The sequence below is a fragment of the Vidua macroura genome, chromosome 1 (assembly GCF_024509145.1).
Source record: "Vidua macroura isolate BioBank_ID:100142 chromosome 1, ASM2450914v1, whole genome shotgun sequence".
In the NCBI taxonomy this organism is placed as follows: Eukaryota; Metazoa; Chordata; class Aves; order Passeriformes; family Viduidae; genus Vidua; species Vidua macroura.
The window spans coordinates 140,428,869-140,454,444 of NC_071571.1; the positions used below are offsets into that span (position 1 = coordinate 140,428,869).

Genomic DNA, 25,576 nt, shown 5'->3' on the forward strand with positions numbered 1-25,576 from the left:
GTAATGTTTTTATTACGTGGGATTCATGTTAAGTTCTAGTTATAAAATAGATGTTAGTGTAAAAGTGAAATCCAGCAAAAATGCTGAAGAACAGTAGTTTCCAAACAAGCTACAAAATTAAGGCAAAAATAAGCTTATCATTAAACTTTTAAGTAACCAGTCTCATTAAGCAAGGAAGCATTATCTTGGTGAGCTGCATGTCAGTTCTGGTTGCCATATTTCTCAAGAGTGTAGAACTGGCAGATCTCATCCTCTACCACACAGATTTTGTTTATAGACTCAAAGAGGAACACAAGCTATTCAGCTTTTTTTCCTCCTCCCAAGTGGTTTCTTATTTTTGAATGAACCAGTCACTGAACTGAAATAGCTGAACAAACATGAAAAAGATATTATCTCTGCACCTGCAGAAGTAGAAAAAGTTTAGCTCTTTAACAACAGTTGTTTAACCAGTGACTTTCACCAAGTCTGATGTCTGACTTCCGTTGTGTTTCAGCAGAAGCCACTTCTATACATGGATAAATAGAAATTTAAGTTATTACAAGAACCTGTATGATCTAACTTCACTCTGCTGTCTGAAGTTCAAATAAATCCAATGTACTTTTCCTTATAAAAGTAAATATATAGCACAGTTTTAATTTAAAATCACATTAAATATTCCATACCCACTTTGCACTGTTGGAAATACCACAGCACGTTAATACAATTTTTAGTCCCTTTTTTTTTTTTTTTTTTTTTTTTTTTTTTGAAGAGGAAGAAAAAAACTAACCCATGACAGAGAACTTGCTGTGAAAGAAGACAGAGAAGCACTTGCTTTTGCATCCCTCAAAGAATCCAAGTGCATGCTGAGGGCAAGAAACACTAATGGGGTAGCTGTGAATAAAATCATCTTTCAATATTCAGAACTATGTTGAAATAACTTTTGAGCAAACATGTTGCTGGCTTCAAAAAGCTTTTACTTCATGTTTTTGCAATTGTTACACAGGTTTTAAAATATCAAGCTATTCAATCTGTAATATATACATCTTGCTTCACTACTGCCAAGTATGGTTCAACCTGGCCTCTTTGCATCAAATCTGACATTTTTGCTCTCTCAGACACAGCTCTGAAGCAAAAAGCTGAATGTGCCAAACAATGCTTTTAAACTTCACAAATTGGTGTGTACTTGTAATAGTTTGTCTCTATCTTCCCTTAATTATAAATGAAAATTCCTCCTAATTTTGCACAGGCTAAGTTGGACAATAGAGAGAGCAGTTCAGAATAGAAAACACAGATGCTAAAATACGTAACTCTGGGCATGGATGGATTTTATTTTCTGTTTGGCACATCTGTCAAGTACCTAGATCTGATGTGCTGATAAAACAAGACAGCTTATGGCAATAAACATGTCAGATCCATCTGTTCTTCAGGACATTGAGAAGAAAAAGGATGACTCCCTGTGGTATTCTGTACACTTGAGACCACTCTGGAGAGGTTTCCCTCTGCTGAAGACAGCAATTCAGCTCCACCAGCCTAAGCCAGTGGGTTTCCAGCCTTGCTGCCTGTGTTCCACCTGGGCACGTTGTGTACCTGTGGCTTCCTCTCCCTCATGAGAATTGGTTGCTGGGACAAGGATGTAACTATACTGGAAAGGCCTTGCAAAGTGAGGAAACAAAACCCAGGATCCTGGCTCCTGTTGTGGCACTCTGTAGCTGCAGGCACCTTACTCTGCATCTCAGACCTAGTTTGCACCCCTTGTGTCCTCCCCTTTTTCAGAGCCACAGCATTGCATCCCTTCTCACAATATTTTCTTTCTACCTGCAGAAATTCACTCTGTAAATTCACCTGTCAGGGCAGCCTGTATATCCCTCAAAACATAGTCAGTGGTCTAAACAACTGAAGGCAACCCTGAGCAGACAACAGCTGCTCCAGTGTGTGCCACCATTTGCCCAGCTCACCAGAGCGTGGCTGCAGCCAGTGCTGAGCTACAGCACTGGCAGCTACCAAAGAGCCACCCACTGCATGGCTCCAATATGGACCACACCAGCTGGAGCAGAACAAGCACAGAAACAGCTGAGAGGGCTGAGGTGTTAATGACAGAAATCATTTTCCAGCAGTGCTTTAACAAAAGTCACGTTTCAGCCACCTGCAGCCACATTCAAGGCATTTGGCAGCGATTCCAGGGATGTGCTACTTTCTCATAGGAAGGTAGAATTAAAAGATTTTTTTACAGGATATATACAATCCTCTGATACTGGGCAGACTATAATTATCTTCCACTCAAGAAACACCATTTCATTTCTTGATTTTGACTGGCAGAAGAAAAGAGGGAAGTAGGTCTCCAGCTTAAATGAACACAGGAGCCCCAGATAAAATGCAAAAGGTTCAGCTTCTTTCTGGAGAGAGCAGCCCTCAGTTTTGGTCATATGAATATAAGAAATAAGTATCCAAAGGCTCCTTTATACCATATACTGGTTAAATATCCATATTACGGGACCTACCTGAAAAGCAAATATCCAAGAAGTCACAGCTCACTGGAAAAGATTCTGCTTTTCTCTGCCCCTCCAGATTAGTCCCAATTTTGAGAGGTTTTTAAACCTTGTTTCAACATTCCCCTAAACACTTAAAGCTAGCATTGAGCTCCTGGTGTTCAACAAAGGCTGTAACAGCTCTCACGAGAATCCCTTGCTCTGGCTGGAAACATGCTAGTTCTCACAAAGTAGGGTGGCCAAAAGAACCTGTCGTCCAACACAATGGACTCCACGTGCAGGACACACAAGACTAGGGAATAGATGTTGTGAGATGAGATGGAAAGGGCCCATGGTGTTGGAAGGATGCCCCTTCCAGCAACTGCAGCCTCTGCCACGCATTGCCAGGTAGAGCTGGTCTGGAGATCCCAGGTGTGCACACGTGGGTGTGGCACTTGGATGGGGTCTTAGGTTACAATGTAAGATGTAACCAAACGTATGTATTCTGTCACCATCTTCATAAGCTGTTAAAACCAGGTGGGGCAGTGTTCTTTATCTCTTCCATGACTCATCCCTGATAACTCCATTGGTGGGGGGTGGGGGGGTATCTTCTGGTAATGGGACATTGAGTCTCACTGCATGATTCATAATATTACATCATCCCATCTGAAATGCTCTGCCCAGGGGGAGGAACAAAGCATTCCTACCTGGTTATAATTTGTGGACTGGAACACCATGAGCAGCCTTACCTACTGGATTCCCAGAGGACAAGAGCTACATAACCACCAGTGGACCTTCAGAGGAAGACCAGACCCTTCTAAAGGATCACTGTTGCAACAGAACCACATCTATCACTTCAACAGGACTGCAGCCATCATTTAATTGGATGGCTACCACCACCCTGACAAACAGGGTGTCAGGTTGTATCCTGAGTCTGTCAGTTTAAGCCAGTGTTTTGAGCCTTTTGTTTTCCTGCTTAACTGTAGTTCTGACTTGGAATCTCCCACTGGTTTGTTTTCAAACTAGTACAGAAGGGCAAATGAATTTGTATAAATCCGCTTTGCCCTCCAGCTTATCATGCAGTGTGTACATAAACAGCCAGCAAGGTGGGTCCTAGAATGGACAGAGGCTCTGGTGAAGCCCTACAAAAACACAGGCAAACCACAGAAGTCTTGCAATGCATGAGAGAGGACAAAGCAGGATCAGACCCATACTGACTCATTCTGCTATGCAGCAGAAGCAAAAGATTAAGTACATCACCCACTGTAGTTAAAGAAAGTCAGGCACATTATCAGTTGCTTTAAAAAGGCTAGCAAAAATTGTGAAGGAAAAAACAAAGCAATCAGAGCTGAGGGTCTGATTACTGAAACCCAGAAATATCTTTTAGAAAGCTGGCCTTATTTGCTGCAAATCAGTTTCAGCAAGCAATTTGAAGCTATCACAACCAGCATGCTGTTATGTGTAAGTTAATAAGCATTTACTACTGATGGTTTCTGCAGTGGCTGTTTAATTTTTAATCATATCCTTAATTTACTGTTTACAGTTTTATCCAATTAGAGTATGTCCATGTGTGTGCATCTGTGACAGGGAGAACATGGAAATCTGCATTTAATCAGACGCACAAAGCCTTGCTCTCTAAATTATGAGATACATGTGTCTTCTGCTTGAATTTTTTCACATAGCCCTCTTATTTTCCAGGAGAATGTTATCTCAGGCTGTTGTGTTGCACCATTCTGCTGTTAGAAATGGGCATCACTGACCTCTCTGTGCAATGCTGTACCTGGAGTTTGGAACTGAATGTCATTAAAATAGGCAGTGGTAAGAACTAGGCAGTTTTTCTGGCACTTTCCTGAACAGAAATCCCAGCATTGCTTTTTATCTGTAGCTCAGGCATTTAGATAACACCCTGGGTCACCCTCATCCTCCTCATCCACATTTCAACTTTGAATTAGATTCCTGCAGTCAGAAAAGCTAGATGCACTGAAGGGATGGAAAACGGACCATTTATTTTTAAGCATGGAAAATTTTTCATGGTGATCAACAGTATAAAGTTTTCAATTACCAAGGGAGAGTAAATAAACCAAATGATAGAGCTCTGAAGAAGCCTGGGTGATGATGGAAGGACAGAGATTAGAACATCTCAGAGCCCAAGAGATGAGCTAATCACAAATAAAATAATATTACATTCCTATTACTACCTGACATGCCATTTGGTGTAATGCCAGTGATTAAAATATCAAAAAAGGAGTGCCAGAAATGCACTCAAAAAGAGGCATAATTTGGTTGATATGGATCCTGGCAGAGCCCTCAGGAGGTGATCTGACACCCAGCACAATTCCCTGTGCCTTCCACATTCACACTGCCTCCAGTCAAAGGCTCAGCTGTACAGCTGAGGACAGGCAGCAACAGGACTGCACAATCCTCAGACAGAGACTGCTCTCACTCCCAGCAGGCAGAGTGTAAGAGAAAAGGCAGGAGCCTTTGTTTCTCCCATGTAGCATCTCCTTCAAGGAGAGATGATGGAAGGTACCTTGAAGAACTCCACAGCAAAGGTTTAATGGAGGTGTATGACCAGGGCTCACAGCCTTCTTCTGCTGTGTTCATGGCTCAACACCTCAACACTCACATCCCACTACAGCTGTATGTATTCCCTGCAGCCTTGAGAACTACGCTGAAAAACCCAGACTGCCATCTGCTTTATTTTGCTCTCAGAAATTAAAAAAAAAAAAAAAGTAATTCTATCCCTCTGCAAATATAATACCTTCAATTTCACTTCTTTTTCTCTGCAGCACAAGGAAGGTAAAGATAGGAAATCAATACCTTCATAGAAAAAATAAACATCTAAAGTTCCCATAAGAGGAAGAAACTACAGGGCTCTAGCTACAGATGTCTTAACAACGGCAGAAGAGGTTGGATTAATGTGCTGAGGTAAAAGACTAACAAATAGAGAGGGATAAACTGCTTTTAGAGTAAATGCTACAGATTACAGCACCCTTTTTCAGAAGGCACTGCACTCTGCAGCCAAAGCACAGGGAGGTTGCACACGGCCTTTGCACAGGAGCTGTTCCTAAAAACACCCACCCCAGGAACGTTGGTGAGGAGTCCGTGCAGCCCTGCAGTCCAGGAACTGCACTCCTGTGTTTAAAACAAAAGCTGTTGGCATCAGCCAGGCAGCTCAAAAAGACAGCTTCAGCTCTTGTTTGCTTCTTTGCCCCTGGGAGCAGGAACTTGCAGCATGGAAGGAGGAGACTGTGTAATAAAAAGGAGACAGGAAGGTCTCCAGTAGGCTCCGAGTCCTAAAGATAGCAATGAAACTAGCATGAAGGGAAGGAGGAAATCACCCTCCCACATAAGAGGAAACCCCAAAATAAAACCTTTTGGCAGATGGTAAAGGCTTTAGAATTCAATAAAAAGAATGAGCTGCATGAGAATGCAAGAGAGCTTTAAGGAAGACACAAAAAGACTAAACAAAAGACATATGAAGAAGCATGGTTTTTCCCAGTCACCTTTCTGTATCACTATTCTATTTTTGATAGGTTTTACTGGCTTTTGAAACGATGCACTAATTAATTACATGAAACAGAAGAAGTTTTCAGTAGGTTTTCTGAATTACAAGGTAAAAGTTCAGTTCCTAGTGGGCATTCCATCTGGGACTCTCGGCCTGGTCCTGGCTTTCCTAAGACTGGATCAGTTCCACAGAGACAACAAATCCACAACCAAAAAACCCCCCAAAACTTATTTAATATTTATATCAGGCTCAACCATATCCATATGAAAGAAGAACTCAGAGGACTAAGATCTGTCTAAGTGCAGTTATTAAAGCACTCATGTCTGAGAAAAATTGCAGAAGTGAAGGTAAGCTATAAACCTATCCCAAGACAATATATAAAATGCATTCATGTCTGCTTCTGACTAAAGAATTATTCAAATTACAACTAAAAAAAAACAACCTCAAAACCCTTAACCCAGAACATACAACTCCTTAACTGTTCACCTATGAACACTTAAGTGTTGCTTTAATTCTACTACCAGTGAATAGTAATTAGGCTCAATTAAAAAAAAAAAAAAGTTAATAAAAAGCAAGAAAATATGAAAGATGATGTTATCACTGGCAGAAAAAAAAGTGCACTTTAATGGCATAGCATAACCAGATTTTGCTAAGAGATACAGATAAAGAAATAAAATTACTATACTAAGGCAGTGCAAGTTCGCTGTCAAATTAGCAGTGGGTAACATCACTTGTTACATGCTTGATGCTGAAAAGCAGAAAGTAGGAAAAGCTACTGCCTACTTTTCCTCTATTAAATTTAGGTGTCCCGCATTAAATGGCAAGTTCTCCATCTCTACAAAGGCAGGAAGTTCCAGAGGGCAATATATTCCACCTATCACAGGCACCTGTTTTAGAAGTGGATAGTTTATCTCTGGGGGTGGGTTTTGTTCTTTATTATTTGAGGAATGTGAACAATGAGTTCAGCTGGACACCTAGGTTTTAGCTGGATAAGGCAAGTTGCAACAAAAACTCTTCAAACTGCTTAAGCTAAAAAACAGTGTAATTGTTTTTATCTTTGATTATGGCATTTTAGCATTGAGCATGACTATAAAGTATAAGATAAAAGTGCAGCTTTTACTTTCATTTCCAGCAGTGATTATGAAATTAGGATTGCAAATAACATAGTCAGTGCATATCGCCAAAGGAGATTTCGAGACCAAGTGAAAAATATGTCTTATATAGTTAAGATAAAACTTCTAAATATAATAAAATATCAAAACTGTATTTTTGATACAATAAAACTGGCAAGAGATCGTATTTTTCAATTTGACAAAGATCATATTTTTCAATTTGACAAAGACCTATGCTGGGTTAGAGAATAGAACCTTTATGTTTCTGTATTTGTGGTTTTAAGTTATGAAAAGGTTTATGGATTTGATCCAAAGGTCAACAGAGTCATTGGTACCCTTCATTGATTTGAATGGGCTTTACAGTCTCATGCTGTAGAGGAAAAATGGGGTTGATCCTGTTCTCATTTTCACTAGCTTCAATTTCTCTGCAATCAATGGAGCATTACTCTTTCATTTGCCCACAAAGAACCAAGAGCAAAGTTGAGGTCTCACATTTGCAGAGGGAGATAATTGGGATAAAACCAAATCATAGCTGGTGGTAGACATAAATTTAGATTCTTCTTAATAGAGTAGCTACTCTTGCTATTTGTTTACTGTGCTAGAATTGGTACCGAATGTGTGCACAAAGAGTAAGGACCAGTTTTAAGTCACCTAAAGACTTTCCTAGACTCTAGTCAAATTAATTATAAACAGCAGAAACTTAAGGAAGATACTATCTTTAGGTGCTCCTAATTTCTAGACACATCCCTGATAAAAGGAGTTTTCTTCTTGTCGCAGCATCTATTTGCATTCCTCACTTAAACAGCTTGGGCTCTGAGCATCTGGATCAAAAGAAAATGGTAAAGAAATCTGTAAAACACATATTCTCACACCAGATTATCCTGTGATCAGCTAAGCCATGTAGAAGTAAAGTAAAATTCCCACTGTGACATTTCCATTACTAGAGAGAACCAAAAGATGTCAAGAACAGCAGTAACAGTATCATAAAGGAAAATATGAGTTGCTGACGAAGCAACAGTCACACATTTTAGTGCTTATCGCAGCAGCTGATATTTAAGAAGGGAGAGAGAAAACTTATCAACAAACAAATCTAGCAAGCAAATATCAGTGAAAAAAATAATTCACTGGGAAAGAGCTTATTAGGATTAGAAGAAAATAAACCACAATTTTTATTAAGCAATCTGAGATAAACGTCCACACCTAAAGGAAACATTTCTAGAAAAAGACAAAAAAGCTCACAGGTGTCTCAATGTATGAAGATACGTCCCAGCAAAAAGACATTCATTACCTTGATGGGCTGTAAGGGCTGGCTGCCTTTTGATGACCCTCAGAACCTTCCAGGTTTAAGCAGCAACACACAAAAGTCAACAATATCAGTATTTAGTGTCACAGTCAACCTCTGTAACAGAACGGATGGGAGCCATGCAGATGGGCATTAAAGCAATTCTGGAATCTAGAGAAAGATCTGTTCAGAACTACCCAGGTGACAACTGATTTATCAGTGGAGCTTTAGAGGTAGGACTATCCTTCCCTTCCTCTTTCCTACCTCTTTCATCTGAAATAGTTTGTTTGCTTCAAAGTCTTTCAAGTTTAGACTGAGAATTTTAACTGTTGTGATACTGGGAGTGATCAGTGTAGGGAATTTTCAAAGGTTTATCTGTATCCTTAATTGCCTGATACTTTTAAAAGCTGGTCCATTGTCTAAGATGATTGCTCCTTCCACCATCCAACATTCTTTAAACACTCATTAAATATAGCTGGACCATCTTGGCACCCTAAGACAGAAAATTACAAGGAACTGCTGAAAAGTGTTTCACATAGCTACACTCTCTGGAACAAAGTAAAGAAATTCTTCCGCAGACAACTGTAGTCTAATCAGCCCTCTAAACATTTAGACTACAGGAAAATAAATAAAATAAAACTAGTGCAGAAGATATTAATTTCTTGGTCCAACTTCAACAACAATCCTCAGTTCCTCAGGAGTTCTTAAAGGAATGAAAACTAAAAGAAATAGAGTAAGAAAGAAGGCTTTCCTCTTTATTCCTAAGGAAGACTGGAATTACCTAACACTTTAAAGAATGAAGGAAATGTGATCACCATTCTCTCTCCATCTCTACCTCTGACATATGCCAAAATGGAAAGAAAACAAAAACCATAGGACTTTGGAGGACTTAGAGGACTTTGGAGAATAAACTTTAAGAACAGAAGCTTTGCATTGCTGAAGGCAAAATCAGAGACTAAGAATCTCCTCCTTTTGCTGTGCAAGACCTTTTTTTCTTTAAGATCTTTCTCTCAAAATCCAGCTTCTGCAAGTCCTACACAACAGTGCACTTTCAATGTGGAAAAACAAGAGTCTGCTGACTGATGCTACCAGAAGTAAGCCTCTTAACTGGTCTCAGTAAAGAAAGAATATGACAAAATTACTTGTTTCCAGGTCCAGGTGTTGGAGCTGCTTCAACTCCATCTCATTTCATGAATTGCCAGCTGATGGCAGCTGGGTGTGCCAGACAAATGGACTGGAAAGATGTGAATCCTCTTTCTAGTGGAGAGGACTCAAAACTCCAAGACCATGTCAATGTACATGCCTTCAGACTGTGCTCAAGCTTGCAAGGGAACCTTGACATGCCTTTTTGCTCACATACAAAAGTGTCTAACTTGCTTATCTCTACAGTTCCTGAGGAGAGAGATCCAGCCCTCTTGTGTAGCTGAACAAGTATACCAAGTCAGAGTCCTGGCATATTATATCAGGCTGGCTGGATATAACACCCTGGGCCATTCCTGACCCTGAGTATTTTCTAATCAGGTTGTCTTCAGGTGAAAGCCACTGATTAAGCCAAATGTACATAAACAAACTATTCCAACAATGTGGATAAACTTAACCAAGAATAAGCTCTAAGATGTGGACGAAAACTTAGTGGGGTTGAGGAGCTTCAGAACTGTGGTATTGCCAAGCACAAACTACCTAAAACTCAACTTATCACTCTGACCCTGAGAAAAATAGTCAAAGATTGACTCAATGCCCTCCAGGTGATACCTCTGGAAAAACAGAAGTTCTTACAGGGCTGCTCACTGCCGATTTTCTCAATGTATCTTTTCTTTGTACAACTAACTTCAAAGAATTCATGTGACTGGCATGCACATTTACTGAGAAAAATATTTTTCAATTTTAAGATCATACAATAGAGTTGTAGCCGAACTGTCACCAAAGAAATAAGTTGTTTTAAAAATAACAATTCTCTTTTTCATTCGCATTCCTGTTTCAAATTAAGGCTGCTGAATTTATGCTGTCATCTACTGGAATTAACACCAAAAATTACAGGCGCTTCTTGGGTACTTATGCTGTATAGAGGTAAATAATGTATTTTTAAAAAACTGTTCAGAATTTTGTTAGAAGTCAGAACTTGAATGTCAAGGACCACAAGACCATTGTTAATAGACTTCAATTTATTATTTTATAGGAAATCAATTTCAATTAAAATACATTGAAATAGTGACTGGAAAAATTCTATAATATTGATCTTATGGGGGAACCAGCATAGTTAAAATTATTAATCATACTTGAGCATGTCATAAAACACTAGGCTAGTACCCATGCTTTATGATCAAGTCAAATAAAGGCTTTAAAATAACCCACCCTTTCCTTTGTGGAATATGCCAGAGATCTGCATACTGCTTAGTAAAAAAGAAACAGTTCATAACACTGCTGACTGCCTATGTATAACTAAGTAACTGAAGGTGCTCCATCATATGAAGCATAAATACCATTAAGAGTAAACTTTTATTTTAATAGAACTACATTCATTTTAAAAATTACAATACAGAAAAGCTTTTAAAGAATGTGAATGAAGAAAAAGAGAAGCTTTTAAATAAAACAGGTTCTTTTTACACAAAAAAGAAAAGCAACTTCATAAAGGCATAAAAAGGAGAGGGTTTTTTCCTGCCTCTCTTGAATCTTTCCAGTAATTAGAAATTTTTATTGCACAGGCCATAAATGCTAGTAACAGGAAGAAAAATGCTTTTGAACTCTTTGGTAACACTCACCTTCAAGCATTCAAAACAGCAAAACTTTATTCTACATTTTGGAAAAAGCTTTAAGTGACTTTCATGTTTGTTGGAACTGCCAATATCGTCAAACACTTTACAAACAGGACACATTCACGTAGGCACATAAAACACCAGTTTCATAAAATCAGCAAGATGATGTTAGCAAAACTCATCTGATTGAGGAGGGCAATTCATTCAGCTTTCAGACCAATTTTTGTCTAGTATGGGATTTTACATCTAGACTTAGCAAGTGGGAATTTATCTGATCCACATTTATTCATCTACTGTGTAGACAAATAAATCTGCCAGCTACTCCAAGTGTCTGTAATAATCAATGGAGAGCAACAGGTATAATTCATCTATTCGATGCATCTGAGGTGTGACTGCTGGATCTCAAATACAGAGGATGTGCAGCTACTACTGCATGCATATGATAGTAGGATTGCTTAGAGTCTCTGTGGAAGGCAGAAGCACCCAACTGAAGCTATGCCAAGTTAAGTTTTGGCACTTTTGTCACCACTGAGGTTGCCAGTGATGATATTTTAGTTTGTAAAAAACTTCTTGTGAATAACTTGTTTCTTAAGAGACTGTGAGACAGATTCTCAATGGATACTAAAGAATTAGGCAGGGCAATACTGTTCCAAATGCACCAATTCTGAATGCTAGAGAGCCCAAGGGAATGGCACCACAGAGAGAGAACAGGATCTGAGGATCTGCCTAAACATCACCTACGACTGTTAGACACCAAGCAGTGGGACAGAGGAATACTGGATCCAACTGAGAATGGCATTTCTTGTCTTCTTATTTCCAATGCTATACACTCAGTTTGACCAAAAAGAAGTGTTAATTGATGAAGACAGTCAGGATTGGAACAGAAGCACAGCAGTGAAAATTTTGATGTACTTTCTAAGGGGTCAGAAGTATAGTTAGGGCTTTCATTTCCTCAGTTCTTTTATAAAACAACTATCAAAGGCATGTAGCAACAGGACAAGGGGTAGTGGCTTCAGACTGAAAAGAAGGTAGCTTTAGATTGAACATAAGGAAGAAATTCTTTACTGTGAGGGTGGTGAGGCACTGGAACAAGTTGCTCAGAGAAGCTGTGAATGCCCCATCCCTGGAGTTATTCAAGGCCACATTGGTTGGGGCTTTGAGAATCCTGGGCTGGTGGAAGGTGGCTGGGTGTGCCTGTATGGCAGGAGGGTTGGACCTAGATGGTCTTAAAATCCCTTTCAACCCAGACCATTCTATGAACAATCCTAATTTTATTTTATGTCTGATTTCTGGAAAAATCTCATTAGAAATGAAAATTATGTTACATTGTAAATGGCACCATCTTACACTATGATTTATTTAAACGTCCTGTGAAAGACTGTACCTATTCCTGGAATCCCTTTTGCCAGCCTGTTCTTTGTGAATGGGTGAAAACAAGTGATTTACACTGGCACTGATCACAAACAGCTGTTGTTAAATAACAGACTGACTGCTGAAAGCTTTCCTATTTAGCTAAAAGTCTTTCATGGCTGGCTGCAGCACAAACAGCAATAGTTTACTTTTTTTTAATAAACTTTGAGAAAAATTGGTTTTTTCTCTTTCCAATTTACACATGAGTGAGAAAATACATACATACATATATATATATATATATATATGTAAGTTTTTATATGTACGTAATATATCTATTCAGCAAACATGTAAGACAGTATTGGGTATGCATTTGTTCAGAAGGACTAAACTTTCCAGACCAAACTGACCAGTAGGCTGACTTCTGAGAAATTTGAAAAGCAGGAATGAAAAAAAAACAAATCAACATCAATAAAATAATAAGAAAAGCAGACAACTGCAATCACGATCTTGCAGTCATACAAAACAGCTAATGCTACACTACCAGTAGACTGAGTTACAATACTATTTATAGAAACACATAAAAATGTAAGCACATCATAGTATTATACAGCTAAAATCTTGCCAGACAAGTTCATCAATACAAATTTCATAGGTCCTATGTTTCCTTATTCATATTCCAAACTATTATACTACACATATTGAAGGACAATTCTGTGCTAAACCTATCCACAGTGCATTACAATGTATTGTCCAGTGTATTGGAACTTATTTTACCTGTCAGCTGAATCACTTGGTTATTTGATATGAATATATATTAGCATCACAGCAATAGCTTAAAGGTAATTAACAGTCCCACAGCAATGCAATGGTTGGCCAGGGACCATTGACTGCATTGCAAAGTATATTCTTCAGGTTAGAAGCCAGATACTTGAAATTCAAGTAACTGAAGCCATAGATGGAATTTGATATTTATCATCACTGATGCATGTATATTAGATATTTTATCTCTGCTCAGATACACATCCCATATACAATATTGTGTTTCAGCTAAAACAAATGAAAACCATACAGAACCCTTCAGTGCATACTTGTAACCTGAAAAAAATATTTTCAGACATCTTTACAGTGCCTAAAGTCTGAAAAGCCTCTTATGAACAACCACAGCTTCTGATTCCAGAGCTACATCCTCTGTTAAGTGCTGAAACTGTCCTTGACTGGAATGGGAAAATACAATAAAGACTGCTCTTTTGTAGTCTAATGGGTGGTAGCAAAGTTGTTTTACAGTCTTGAAATTCAGTGTTAAGAACAAGTGCAATGATTCCTGCAGTTGTACAGGAAAAAAGGACATACAATAGAAAGGAGTAAAAGGGATATGGACATTCAGTGAAAATAAACCCATATTGAGAAGAAGGTTAAGATTTCTTTACCTGTAATCAGGCAATTTAGCATGCTGAGTTCTGGAACACAGTTTTTATGCTCTGACAAGGGATAAACTACTGTTATTGGGTGATTTCTGACAGTGCTTTCATGATACACTTTGTGTTCAACTCACAAGGTCTCTCAGACATTTTAGAGCATAACAGGAGCACAGAGCAAAGGAAACCGGCTGGGAATTAAGCTTGCTGGAGGTCTTCTGAAAGAGCAAGTATTTTTTTTTCTGTGCTTTAGATAGATGCCATGTATGCAGCATATGCAAGAAACAGTTGCATAGTACTCTGTCCTTCGGGAAGAAAGGCCCTTCCTGACTAGCTGGAAGCTTCAGGGTTAGGTGAAAGAAAAAGGTTAAGTCAAAAAAATGAAAACAAAAGAAGTGATGTCTAATAAGAAGACAGACAGTCAAGATTTCAAATGCTGCAGGCCTTGAAACACCACAGGTATATGAAACCAAGGCTCCTTGGATGCCAAAACCTTGAGTCCAGAATGTACACAGAATGTACTTCTTTGCAGGGGTGACAAAGAAATGTGCTGATCTCAAGTAACATTTCTTCAAGAAACCTGAAGGACAGTGGGCAATAACAGTTCAGATACCACAGGATCCATAAAGTCTACAGGAGGGGGACAGCAAGCTGCAATTGCTTTCTCTTAACTTGTTGACCTTCTAGTCCTGTGCTTGGCAAGTTCCCATGTTCTCAAAATTTCTGACCACTCAAGCCCCTTTTCAGCCAGGTGTGTAACTCCAAATCATTCATGCTGTTTACTGGAGCCACCACAGCAGGAAAGGTCTTATTATGTGGGAAATCAGAAGATGGGACAGAGTCTAGTACTTTAAAGTTTTGATTATGGAAAATGACAATACATTTCACATGTAGTGATGAAACCTGGTATGACAGTGCTCAGGTTCCTCCCAGCTTTGATATCCATATGGTCAAAGCAGATAGGGTGAACAGGAAGTGGCATCATGTTTCTGATAGACTGGGAGGGTTCCATGCCAAATTTTCATCAAGCCTGCCTTTAGTACTAGCAGGCTGATAATGCTGCCAAAATCCTAGTAGAACACTTCTGTTAAGGAGGGTTTCATGGTCCTGACTTACTCACCACATATATCCTGAAGGCAATATTTCTGTTACAAAGATCATCTAAAACCCAGTCAATGATCCACACTAGAACACAAGGCTCTCACTTGTTATTTGCTCAGTTATAGAATCATAGATTATTTTAGACGGAAGGAACCTTAAAGGTCATCCAGTTCCAACACCCCTGACATAGGCAGGGACAACTTGCACTAGACCAGGTTCCAATCTGGCACTGAACACTTCCAGGGATGCAGCAGCCACAGCTTCTCAGGGCAACCTGTTCCAATGCCTCATCACCTACACAGGCAAGAATTTCTTCCTTATATCCTATCTAAACTTACCGTCTTTCAGTTTGAAGCCACTACTCCTTGTCCTATCCTTGCCCTTGAAAAGTCCCTCTCCAGCTCCTTGTAGGTCACGTTTAGGTACCACAGAAGGCTGCTGTAATGTCTTGTCTCTCCAGAGCCTTTCCAGGCTGAGCAATCCCAACTCTCACAGCCTGTCTCTATAGAGGAGGTACTCCATCCCTCTGATGATCTTCATGGTCCTCATCTATACTCACCCGTCCATGTCCTTCTTCTTCAGGGCCCCAGAGCTGGATGCAGCTGGATGAGACCCCAGGTGGGGTCTCATGAGAGCAAAGCAGAGGACAGAATCACCTTCCTTGACCTGCTGGTCACACTGCTTTTGACACAGCCCAGGACATGTCTGGCTCTCTGGGCCACAAGTGCACATTGCCAGTTCACATTGGGCATATCATTAACCAACACTCCAAGCCCTTTTCCCCAGGCTTCTTTTCAATCCATGCTCCACCCAACCTGCATTTATGCTTTGGATTGTCCCAACCCAGGTGCAGGACCTTGCATTTGGCCTCGCTGAATATCATGAGGATTGCAGGGGCCCACCTTTCCACCCTGACCAGGCCTCTCTAGATGGCATCCCTTCCCTTCAGGGTGTCAACAGCACCACACAGCTTGGTGTCCATGGCAAACTTGCTGAAGGTGCACTGGATCCCACTGTCAGTGCCACTGACAAAGATGTCAAACAGTGCCAGTCCCAATGCCAAGCCCTGACGAATGACACTCACCATTGGTCTCCACGTGGGACACTGAGCCATTGACCACACCTCTTTCAGTGTGACCATCCAGCCAATTCCTTATCCACTGAGTAATCCATCAAAACCATGTCCATCCATCCATCCATCCATCCATCCATCCATCCATCCATCCATCCCATGTCTCTCCAATTTAAAGAAAAGGATGTCATGTGGGACAGTCTCAAATGCTTTACACAAGTCCAGTTAGATATACCAGTTGCTCTTTCCTTACCCATCAACCCTGCAACCCCACCATAGAAGGCCATCAAATTTGTCAGGCACAATTTGCCCTTAGTGATGCCATGTTGGCTGACACAAATCACCTCCCTACTTCCTATGTGCCTTAGCATAGTTTCCAGAAGGATCTGTGCTCAGGAATACATTCAGTACAGGTAGCTCGGTGAGCAGCTGTAGTGAGAGTTGCAGATTGAGCTCTGGGTGGCAGGAGCCTGAGGCAAGAGGCTGAGATCTGGCACCGACCCTTTGCACAGCAAAGGGCCCAGGGACCTGTGGCACCAGCCAGGTGACTCAGAGACACAGCAGGAGCCAGTGACTCAGCAGGAAGAGCCCAGACTTTCCTTTGCTTAGACCATAAGGATACAGAAGCCCAGGGTTTCCTTTGTTCTGAAGCAGCAGCTTGAGCTGTTATTTTGTTGATGTACCACGATAAAGCTATTTAAAGACTTCAGAGGTCTGGGACTCTGCTATGGGAAACCTGGGCTGAGCTGGTAAGGAAACCTTGTTTGTCTGTGAGAGTGGTGTGTGTGTAGGGAGTCAAGCTGTGCACACATCAGTCTGGAGCCACCCACTGTGGAGGGGCTTTGCTTCCAGCACTGAAATCTCTGGTAGCAAGAGTGTGACTGCCTGAGAATGGTCAGACAGAAAAGTTTCCTTAACATCTGTTCCATAATCTTGCTGGGCACAGAGGTGAGACTGACCACCCAGTAGTTTCCCAGTCTTCCTTCATTCTGTTTAAAAAAAATTAGGGTTCCCATTACTGGAACTTGATTGGACTGCCACAACTTCTCAAATACAATGGATAGTGGCACAGCCACTTCATCGGTCCCTCGGGACCTGTGGATACACCTCATCAGGTCCCACAGACTTGTTCACCTTCAGGTTTCCTTAGATGGACTTGATCCTGATCTCCTACAACTGGTTCATCATTCTCCCAGCCCCTGCCTTTGCTTTCTGTGGCTGGAGAACTTGCCAGTAAAAATTGAGGCAAAAAATTTGTTGAGTACCTCAGCTTTCTCCATGTCCTGGGTAACCATATCTCCCATTTTCTTCCAGAGAAGACTCACATTCACCCTAGTCTTCATTTTATCAATGGTACACCTATAGAAGATTTTACTGTTGCTGCTGACATCTCTGGCCAGCTTTAATCTATCAGAGATTTAGCTTTCCTAATCTGATTCCTGCTTCTCACTTTTTCTGCATTTCTCCCAGGCTACCTGTTCTTGCTTCTAGTCTCTGTAAGGCTTCCTTTTTGTGTTTGAGTTTGCCCAGGGGGTCCTCATGTATCCTTGCAGGCCTTATGGCATTTTTTTCCTGATTTCTTTGTTGTTAGGATGTACCACTCCTGAATTTAGATGCAGATGAGATGCAATTCTGAAGGCCCTCTAATTTCCCTCCTGGAAGAATACAGTGCTAGAGTTCCTTAACAGGTTTTGAATAGGACTATGCTGGAAATGGGAGGGAATCAGCATTACTGTGACTCCCATTGGGCACATATGTATTTCAGTAACCAAGCATCAGCGCAGGATGAGTAGAAAACTTAGTGAAGAAATAATTTCAACAGGTATCAACTGCTGAGATCATTTTCAATTAAGAACAAAGCTTTATTCTAACATGTTTTGCTAGGAGGAGAAATAGTGGCCTGGCAGTATATTAAAGTAGCACTTTTGCCCTGTATGAAACTCAGAGAGGAACTTAGAAGGGGGCCTAACGTCATCCGAAATGCAGGTTGTCATTTAATCCAAATATGCTTCTCAAGCTCAGCCCTATGAGCAGATTGCTGTCTGTGGATACTTTGCACAGAAACACACACAGCACTGTTGTACCACTTTGAGGACAGTCTCTTCTGTGCTAGCCCAAAGCAGGACTCACATTGAAAAATCTCAGAATAACTTCTTTCTTCTCTGTGTAGTTATGTAAGGCTTTTTATAAAAAAATGATCTTTCAACTCAGGCTTACAGTGATAACAGTATAATAATGGTGTTTCCAACAGTGTGCAGCTCTCCCCAAGAGACATTGGAAGATATTTTGTCAAATTAGTTCCTCAACATCACTAAGTCTGGGAAAAAAGCAAAGATCAGTAGTTGGGCCTGTGCTCCTCTATCCTAGTGGAGGCTGAAATAGTGTTTCTACCAATAATAGCCTCAATCAGGCAATCAGGCAGTTCTTGCTCCAAAGAAAAGTCTCCCTAAAACTCAAGACAAGACTTCAATTACACAATTATGTACTATTCTGCCTTTAAGAGACTGGATGGTGTGTCTTGAATGAAGAATGAAATGGTTTTAAGTTGCTTTCTGAAACAGGAGTAGAAAAGAATGCTGTTGAGTTTTAAAAATGAGGTTAGCTTTCTTTGTAGACAACAGAACACAAAGCCACTTAAAATATCTGGTAACTATTATATACTGCTTTTTTAAAACTTTCCCTGTTCGATCCAGCTTCAATTGGGGTATGTACTAAAGTCAGTGGAAGTCTTTTTGCTGACATCAATGGGTTCTGAATTAGGACCTCATTGCTTGCAACCCAGCTTGTGTGCCACATTAATTCAGAAATGGGTTTTAACAGCTTCTTTCACCTAACAGTCTCCTGAGCTGTGCACTGGGAGACAGAGCGCTTTTTCCCCCCTCTTTTTGGAGGACAGCAAGGCACAACATAGCAATAGCTCTAGTGTGATCTTGACTTTGTGAGTGCAATTTCCAAAAGGCAGAAACAGCTTTTCAGAGAAAAAAATGTTCTCCAAGTGTTGTCCAAAACAAAACAAAACAAAACAAAACAAAACAAAACAAAACAGTTACAGAAAGCTATTCCAGTAACAACCTGGATCAGGAACACATAAATCATAATATGAATATGAGTGGACACAGTTTGAAGAAACTGGGAAAGGGGACAAAACCACTTTTGGAGAACAACTGATATACCAAGAGCTTTACAAGTTGTACTGTGGTTGGGAAATAATATCTTCACCTTAGTACTTCCAGCAAGCACTTTCAATGGACACACACTCCAGCTTGGTGTAAATGAGGTGATAAGGGACAGGAGTACTGCTGTCATCCTGTCACTCACTGTTCCCCCACCCTGGAATCATACAATTTACACAGCTTTACTGCACAGGGGAATGTTCTTATAAACTGTTGTTCTGCCCATAACTTCATCTCTATTTAAGAAGATGAAAGTAAACAGAGTTTTGGTTCCCCCAGCTTTTTAAAAGAAAGAGTCTGCTTAAGCACTCTGTTTTTATTCACCTGGGAGATGCCTGCTTTCATATTATCCTTGGTGGACCTATAGCACATGAAGATTATTGGCTTTCAGACAAGAGGTTTTACAGTCCATCAGGTCCATTCACAGATTTGTTTATTAAAATGGTATTTGTGTATTGTTTTACTGATATGAGTTTGGATTAGTGCCACTGTTTTTTTCCCTGCAAGGACAGAGAGCTCTTGCTCCCTCCTCACACAGCCATTCCCAGCTGAGCTCTGGAACACAGGGGAACCACAAGCTCTTGTGGGTCACACCAGTGGCCACCCAACCCTGAAAACCATAGGTTTGAATGCAGCATGTTTTGTCTCTCTGAGCTGACCCACCCTACCACCAGCAGTAGGTACTGGCTCACATGGTTACACTGTAACAGACCCCAGCAAATCAAGGAATAAATTCTTCTGACAGAGTTCTCAGACTGAGCCATTTCCCCAAGGTTATACTGACTGGAGTGGCTTTGAAGTGCAGCACAATGGCCAACACCATTGTGGGGGAAGACAGCCAGAGCTGCAGAACTCCAGCTTTTTGTCAAGCTTATGCTGCCTTTCGCAAAGCACACGATGTAAAGGCAAGAGCATTTATGGGATCAGAGTACGTAAGAACATTCCCTCTACACAGCAGAGACAGACTACATTAAACACACATCCATGCATTCAGTGCTGATCTGTCCTTCACAGCCCAGCACATGTTTATTCCTTCTCTTACCAAAGTCCAAACTTGTATCCTCAACTGCATGGGCAAAGAATGCAGCATCAAAGGATGCTGCCCTGAATTCCTTGAAATGGGAGTCAGTGCTGCCTGACTGAGCCTAAGTCATGCACCAGTTATGTGTCCAGAGGGGACCCAGAGAGAAACAATACACAGCACAGGAAATACATAGTTCTCAATGTCATATACAAGTCTGTGCAGGAATCTATCTGGACAGCAGTGATCAACTGATCCAAATTTATAGCAAATGTGCCTTCATTGTCCCGTATCAGTCAAAGCCCAACTTTCATAAGCAGGCCAATAACAGTGATAGTGGATGACCAGAATTTCGCAGTCCAACAGACTCTCAAGTAGAATGGATAAAGGGAAAAAGAAGAGTTCTAAACATCTGGGGAAGACATTCGTGCTTCAGCATGTGCACTGCCTTTGACATGACACAAGATGAGGTGAGCTATTAACAGCTCATGGAAAAACAAAGGAACCCAAAAACATCTGCAAGACACCAAGCCTGAAGAAACAATTCAGTTGAGACTTTGGCTCTTTCAGATAAAATGCAGCTTACTCAACTAATCAGTTTTCCCTGTGAGCACAGTTAGCAAGGCTTAATTAGGAACATAATGTAATGTGTGAAGGACATTTTGTTAAAAATACACTGCATATACTGAAGGAACTCTGTTTTTTTCATACGGTGTGGCATACAACAGGCACTGAACCAAAACACCACAGAAGTATGTGGTTTATGCTATCCCATTGGACTACCAAACAACACTTAACATTGAGAAAGTATTGCAGATATATAGTAGAGAATGTCTAAATGTTCCTTTACAGCATTGCCACAATGACTGTTTTTCTTCCATATTTCCACAGCCATTACTAGAGAGCTAACTCCAAAATTCATCATAAAACATCTAAACCTCATTTGGAAAATATATATAACCTTTTTTGTTACTCCTTTTTCTCTGTCTTCTAATCTACACTTAATATTAAGCCCAGTTTTTTTCTTAGCTGCAAAAATTAGAAGCAACTCTATTGAAGTCAATAAAATTATTGCAACATGAAGAAGGAATCAACCATCTGCAAAAAACAGTCTAACAGGTAATTTTCCACTGACAGCTCTTACCATAAAAGAGGTAACAGACACTGTTTTATCTAACAGTGTGTATCTAACACTGAAAGTAAACAATTAATGCAAAATGGACAACGCTTTTAAAGACAGTAGGTCCTCCATCTGTGCCCTTTATACATAATTATTTTCATCTTAGTAAGTAGACACTTAAGAAGAACCACCAACAAATTGTAGATGGAGCTTATTCGCCACACAAAACAGGCAGCTGAACATCTCTATTTATTTATGCATTGTTTTACCTTTTGATCCCCCCTTGGAAAGCATGTGGAATCTATGAGACATTTTCATGCATCATTTCTTGTAGAAGAACATCAAGTCACCTTTTATGTCCTCAGGCAAACTTCTCCTATCTGATCTCACTAACTGTCCATATCAAAAATATTTTTCATACCTTGTGTAAGCAGCTGGAGGTTTCGGACTTCTTCTCTCACCTTCAGCTGAAGGACTTGCTGCAGAATGTGCTGTCGCAGGCTTTCCTGGGCAATGCCCATTCGTTCAAGCTTTTTGTCAGTAAGTCTCAGCAAAGCACGGCCTGGAAGAAAAAGCCAAGAAAAATCACTGAAGGATTTCTATTAGTGCAATGGGCTCAATCTGACATGATAATTCACTACAGAAAAAATTCTCAGCCCTGAAATACCTTATAGAGGATATTGTTCCATCTGTTAGGTACTCCCTTACTGTTAGAGACTTAAGCGCTACTCCTCCCTTTCCTATTATTTTTCTGTATTGTTTTGGCGCTTTGTGAGATACAGGCATGTAAAACAGGTATCTTGTGCCATTTTAGACAACCAATTACTGTTTGTAAGGGCCAGTTGGGCTCCCATGGGTAGGACAACTACAACTGACATAGGTGCCTAAATAGACTCTCACCTATTTTCAAACATCATGTCAAGAAATGAGTGAAAACTGATGACTGTGGGTTTTACAAATTAAATCAATTTAAGATATATGAAGAATGAATATTGTTGCAATTCAGATATGTCTATAGTTTAGCAGCACCATTTCCCAGGATGGTTCTGTACTTCATGGTTCAGCCTTCCAAAGACCTCTTAACAGCACCTATCACAGCAAAATTGGGAAAAAAAACCCCAGAGATTTCTATCAATTATATCTAAATCATTCCCAAAAAATATTTTGTCTGACCATAAAAAACCATCTGCCTATGGTCTTTGCAGGCATTCACTCCCAGTTTGTGACTTATCTTTAGTATTGGGTTAATGCTGAAACACAGCCTCAGGCAGATTGTAGATGTTAAAAAAAATCATCTCCCGATTTTGCTAGTGGAACTCTGACTCCATCTTTTGGGCATGGCTATGCTATAAATAACAGAAGTAAGGCTGTACACTGGCTGAGACAACAGTAAGGAAGTATTTGAACCAAGCAGAGAACCAAAGCATCAAGCAGAATTTTAGCCTAGGAAGAAAATGAAAACTTACATTCTTTGGTCATCCCGACTGGTGTGAGGTAGAACAGGGAGGAGTGTTGTGCAGCCCTCTACTGACTCTTGATTCCCACTACATACATTTGCTATCTAAAGGTGTCCTGGCCAATAAAAACAAATCAAACTGGAGCTACATTGATACTACCTTGAAAATGACATGTTTGGTTCACTTTTTTAAACACATTCAACTTTTTACCTCCTCTGTTTTTAACTATGAAAAATCCCTTCTTTGACTTCTCAGGCCTTATTCTGAAACCAGAAGATAGCAAAGAGCAAGTTATTCCCTCTGCAACACAGCAGCCTCTGTGCTACATTACTGTGGCTTCTGGATGAATGGTACAATTTAGCTTATTAGAAAGTGTTACTCAACACAGCAAGATAAGGTCCTTATTCAACATCCTTCCTTGTAAAATAGCAAGGAGTAGAGAATTTTTATAATTATTTTAATTTAAAAATTTAAGATAAATGCCAAAAATTTAAAGGGGCACAGAATATCTGCCCTAAACCAAGGAGTTAGCAGCATGCCTTTCACAAAGTGCTAGATTTCACTCACAAGCAGTTCCATACCATCTTGATATGACACAATGTAAAATACTGGGATATTGCTATTAATAAAGCAAGATGTTATTGATCAGATAAAAATGACAGCATTCATAGATTTTCTGCCCTTCTGTGTCTCTCAAACACTACATGCTACATGCTACAAAGGATGACCTTTTGACTAGGAAACCTTTATTTGAAATGACAAACAAGAAGAATTCTAAGGGTTAATGTAATAACAAACTATGGAAATTAAATCTCTTGCAGATCAATGCCAGCTGTCCAATTCTCCTGGTGATAAAAGCAGCAATAATGACTTCAATTTTTATATTGTCTTATCTCACTAAAACATCTTAAAGCAATTTATAAAGGATGTACAACAGTACAAGAGTATGGTCTGTAATGTCAAATTAACAACTGAAAGCAAATAAAAATACAAGACACCAGTTTAAAGAGTGCCAACACATATGTCATCTTAGGGCAGGGAGTCAGCAACAGTAATGTGAAAGGACAGACAGAGGCCATGCATCTCATCCAGTGCCCTCCACCTATTTTTGGCCATAGATATAGTCATTACTTCTTTCCTTCCTCTGGGCAACTCTTTAGTTCATATTCAAATGGTTTTTCTACCCCAGACACTGGATTTGGAAGTTGAGCGTGCACAAAACAGAGATGTCTCTTTTCAACTCTTGGCATGTCAGTTCTTCTGCAGCTTAGGCTCAAAGCACGATGTTATTGACTCATACTCTCTGTAGCAGCTTGCACAAATTGCCTTATATTAACTCTTTCTTGCACCAAATCCAAAGTGACATGTTGAGACAGTGATGAGGCAGAAAGCAAACATCCAGATGTGGCATTTCAAAAGCGCACTAAGAGACCTGAATGTGAAAATTCAATCCTCCCGATACCTTCTTCCCTCTCAACACTTAGAACAACAACATCCAAGCCACAAGTGGAATAATTTTCATTCTGATACTAAATCATGCCTTTGAAAAGATATTTTTAGTGCCTGGACCAGTCATTAAGCCAATTAGTCACTAAGGCCAAGATCCTGACAATCAGCTAATGATTTTGGATGCTTCCCTGTCTTCCTGTATTATGCATATCTGAAAGAGTAATCATTTCGTGCTAAGAACTCTGTGTTATTGAACATCAAAACCAACTGTCCAGAGAAATTGTGGAGTCTCTGTCTTTGGAAGCATTTAAAACCTGTTTGACAAGGTCCTGAGCTGCACGTGTCCCTGCTTTAAGTAGATGATTGCCAGAGGTGCCTTCCAACATCATCTGTTCTGTGAAATAACCTGCATGAAGGATCTTGATCTAAATACCTATTTTCTTTTAAAAAGCTAAGATTAACAAAGGAAATTAGTAAGAGTACACAAAAGATGGCCATTTTATCAAGCAACATGGTTAAACAGAGACAGCTATACAGTAAAAACTGGGGGTAGATTTTTAATTTTCAGAGAGTGCAGATATATTATCAAAAGCAGAACATTTCTAAGAGTATTCACTGATCTATTCTATACATTTTCTAAGAGTATACACTGATCTTTGCTCAGACACAAGTAGAATGAACTTAACTACCAAGGCAGGAAAATCTCCCAACGCTACAGAACAGACACTACCTCTTAGATGTAGGAGCTACCTGCCCAGCAGGTACATTTTTTTCAAACAGGACATTTTTTTCGAAAGCACCTAAACTAAGAGAACCATAAAGGTCCCAGTGACAAACACCTAGGCCTTGGTTCAAGCTAGTTGCAAGGCTGGAAACCAAATGCTTTAAACAAAACTCCACAGCTCCTTCAGTATCTGTACACATCTTTTAACACCTAACCCCCAGCCCTCTCATATTCAGGGCAGAGCAGCCATGGAATGTTCTGAGATACCCTGAGGGCAAACACAAAATATAAAACACTTTCCAGCTTAATAATAGATTGATGGCCTAATTCTTTCTAATATGACTTAGCTGCTACAGATCTCATTGAATCAAGCTGGGATTAGATGAAAATCTGAATGGAGGGAGAAACATTGCATGCCACTGAACATTAGCATGAGTATAAGCATTGGTCCAATGAGGCTGGCATTGGCCCTTGAGCAAGGAAGGCAGCACAGACTGCTGTACCTAATCAGAAATGCTCAGCCCTCTCTGCACTGGTATATCCTCCTGCTCTTCCCCCAGCTGCCAGTTTACAGACACACAGAGGGATACCT

The 25,576-nt window shown here is 40.1% G+C and overlaps 1 protein-coding gene across 4 annotated transcripts in view; it reads right to left on the minus strand.

The window, feature by feature from the left end:
- Window positions 1–25,576, minus strand: part of SAMD12 (sterile alpha motif domain containing 12) — a 193,941-nt gene that overhangs the window by 88,910 nt on the left and 79,455 nt on the right. For all 4 annotated transcript variants that reach the window (XR_008440291.1, XM_053996459.1, XM_053996374.1 and 1 more), the window contains exon 4: window positions 21,776–21,916. Coding sequence is in view for 3 of the 4 variants with exons in the window: in XM_053996459.1 (XP_053852434.1) it covers window positions 21,776–21,916 (141 nt within the window). In the remaining variant the exon portion in view is untranslated. The remainder of the gene's footprint in view (window positions 1–21,775; window positions 21,917–25,576) is intronic.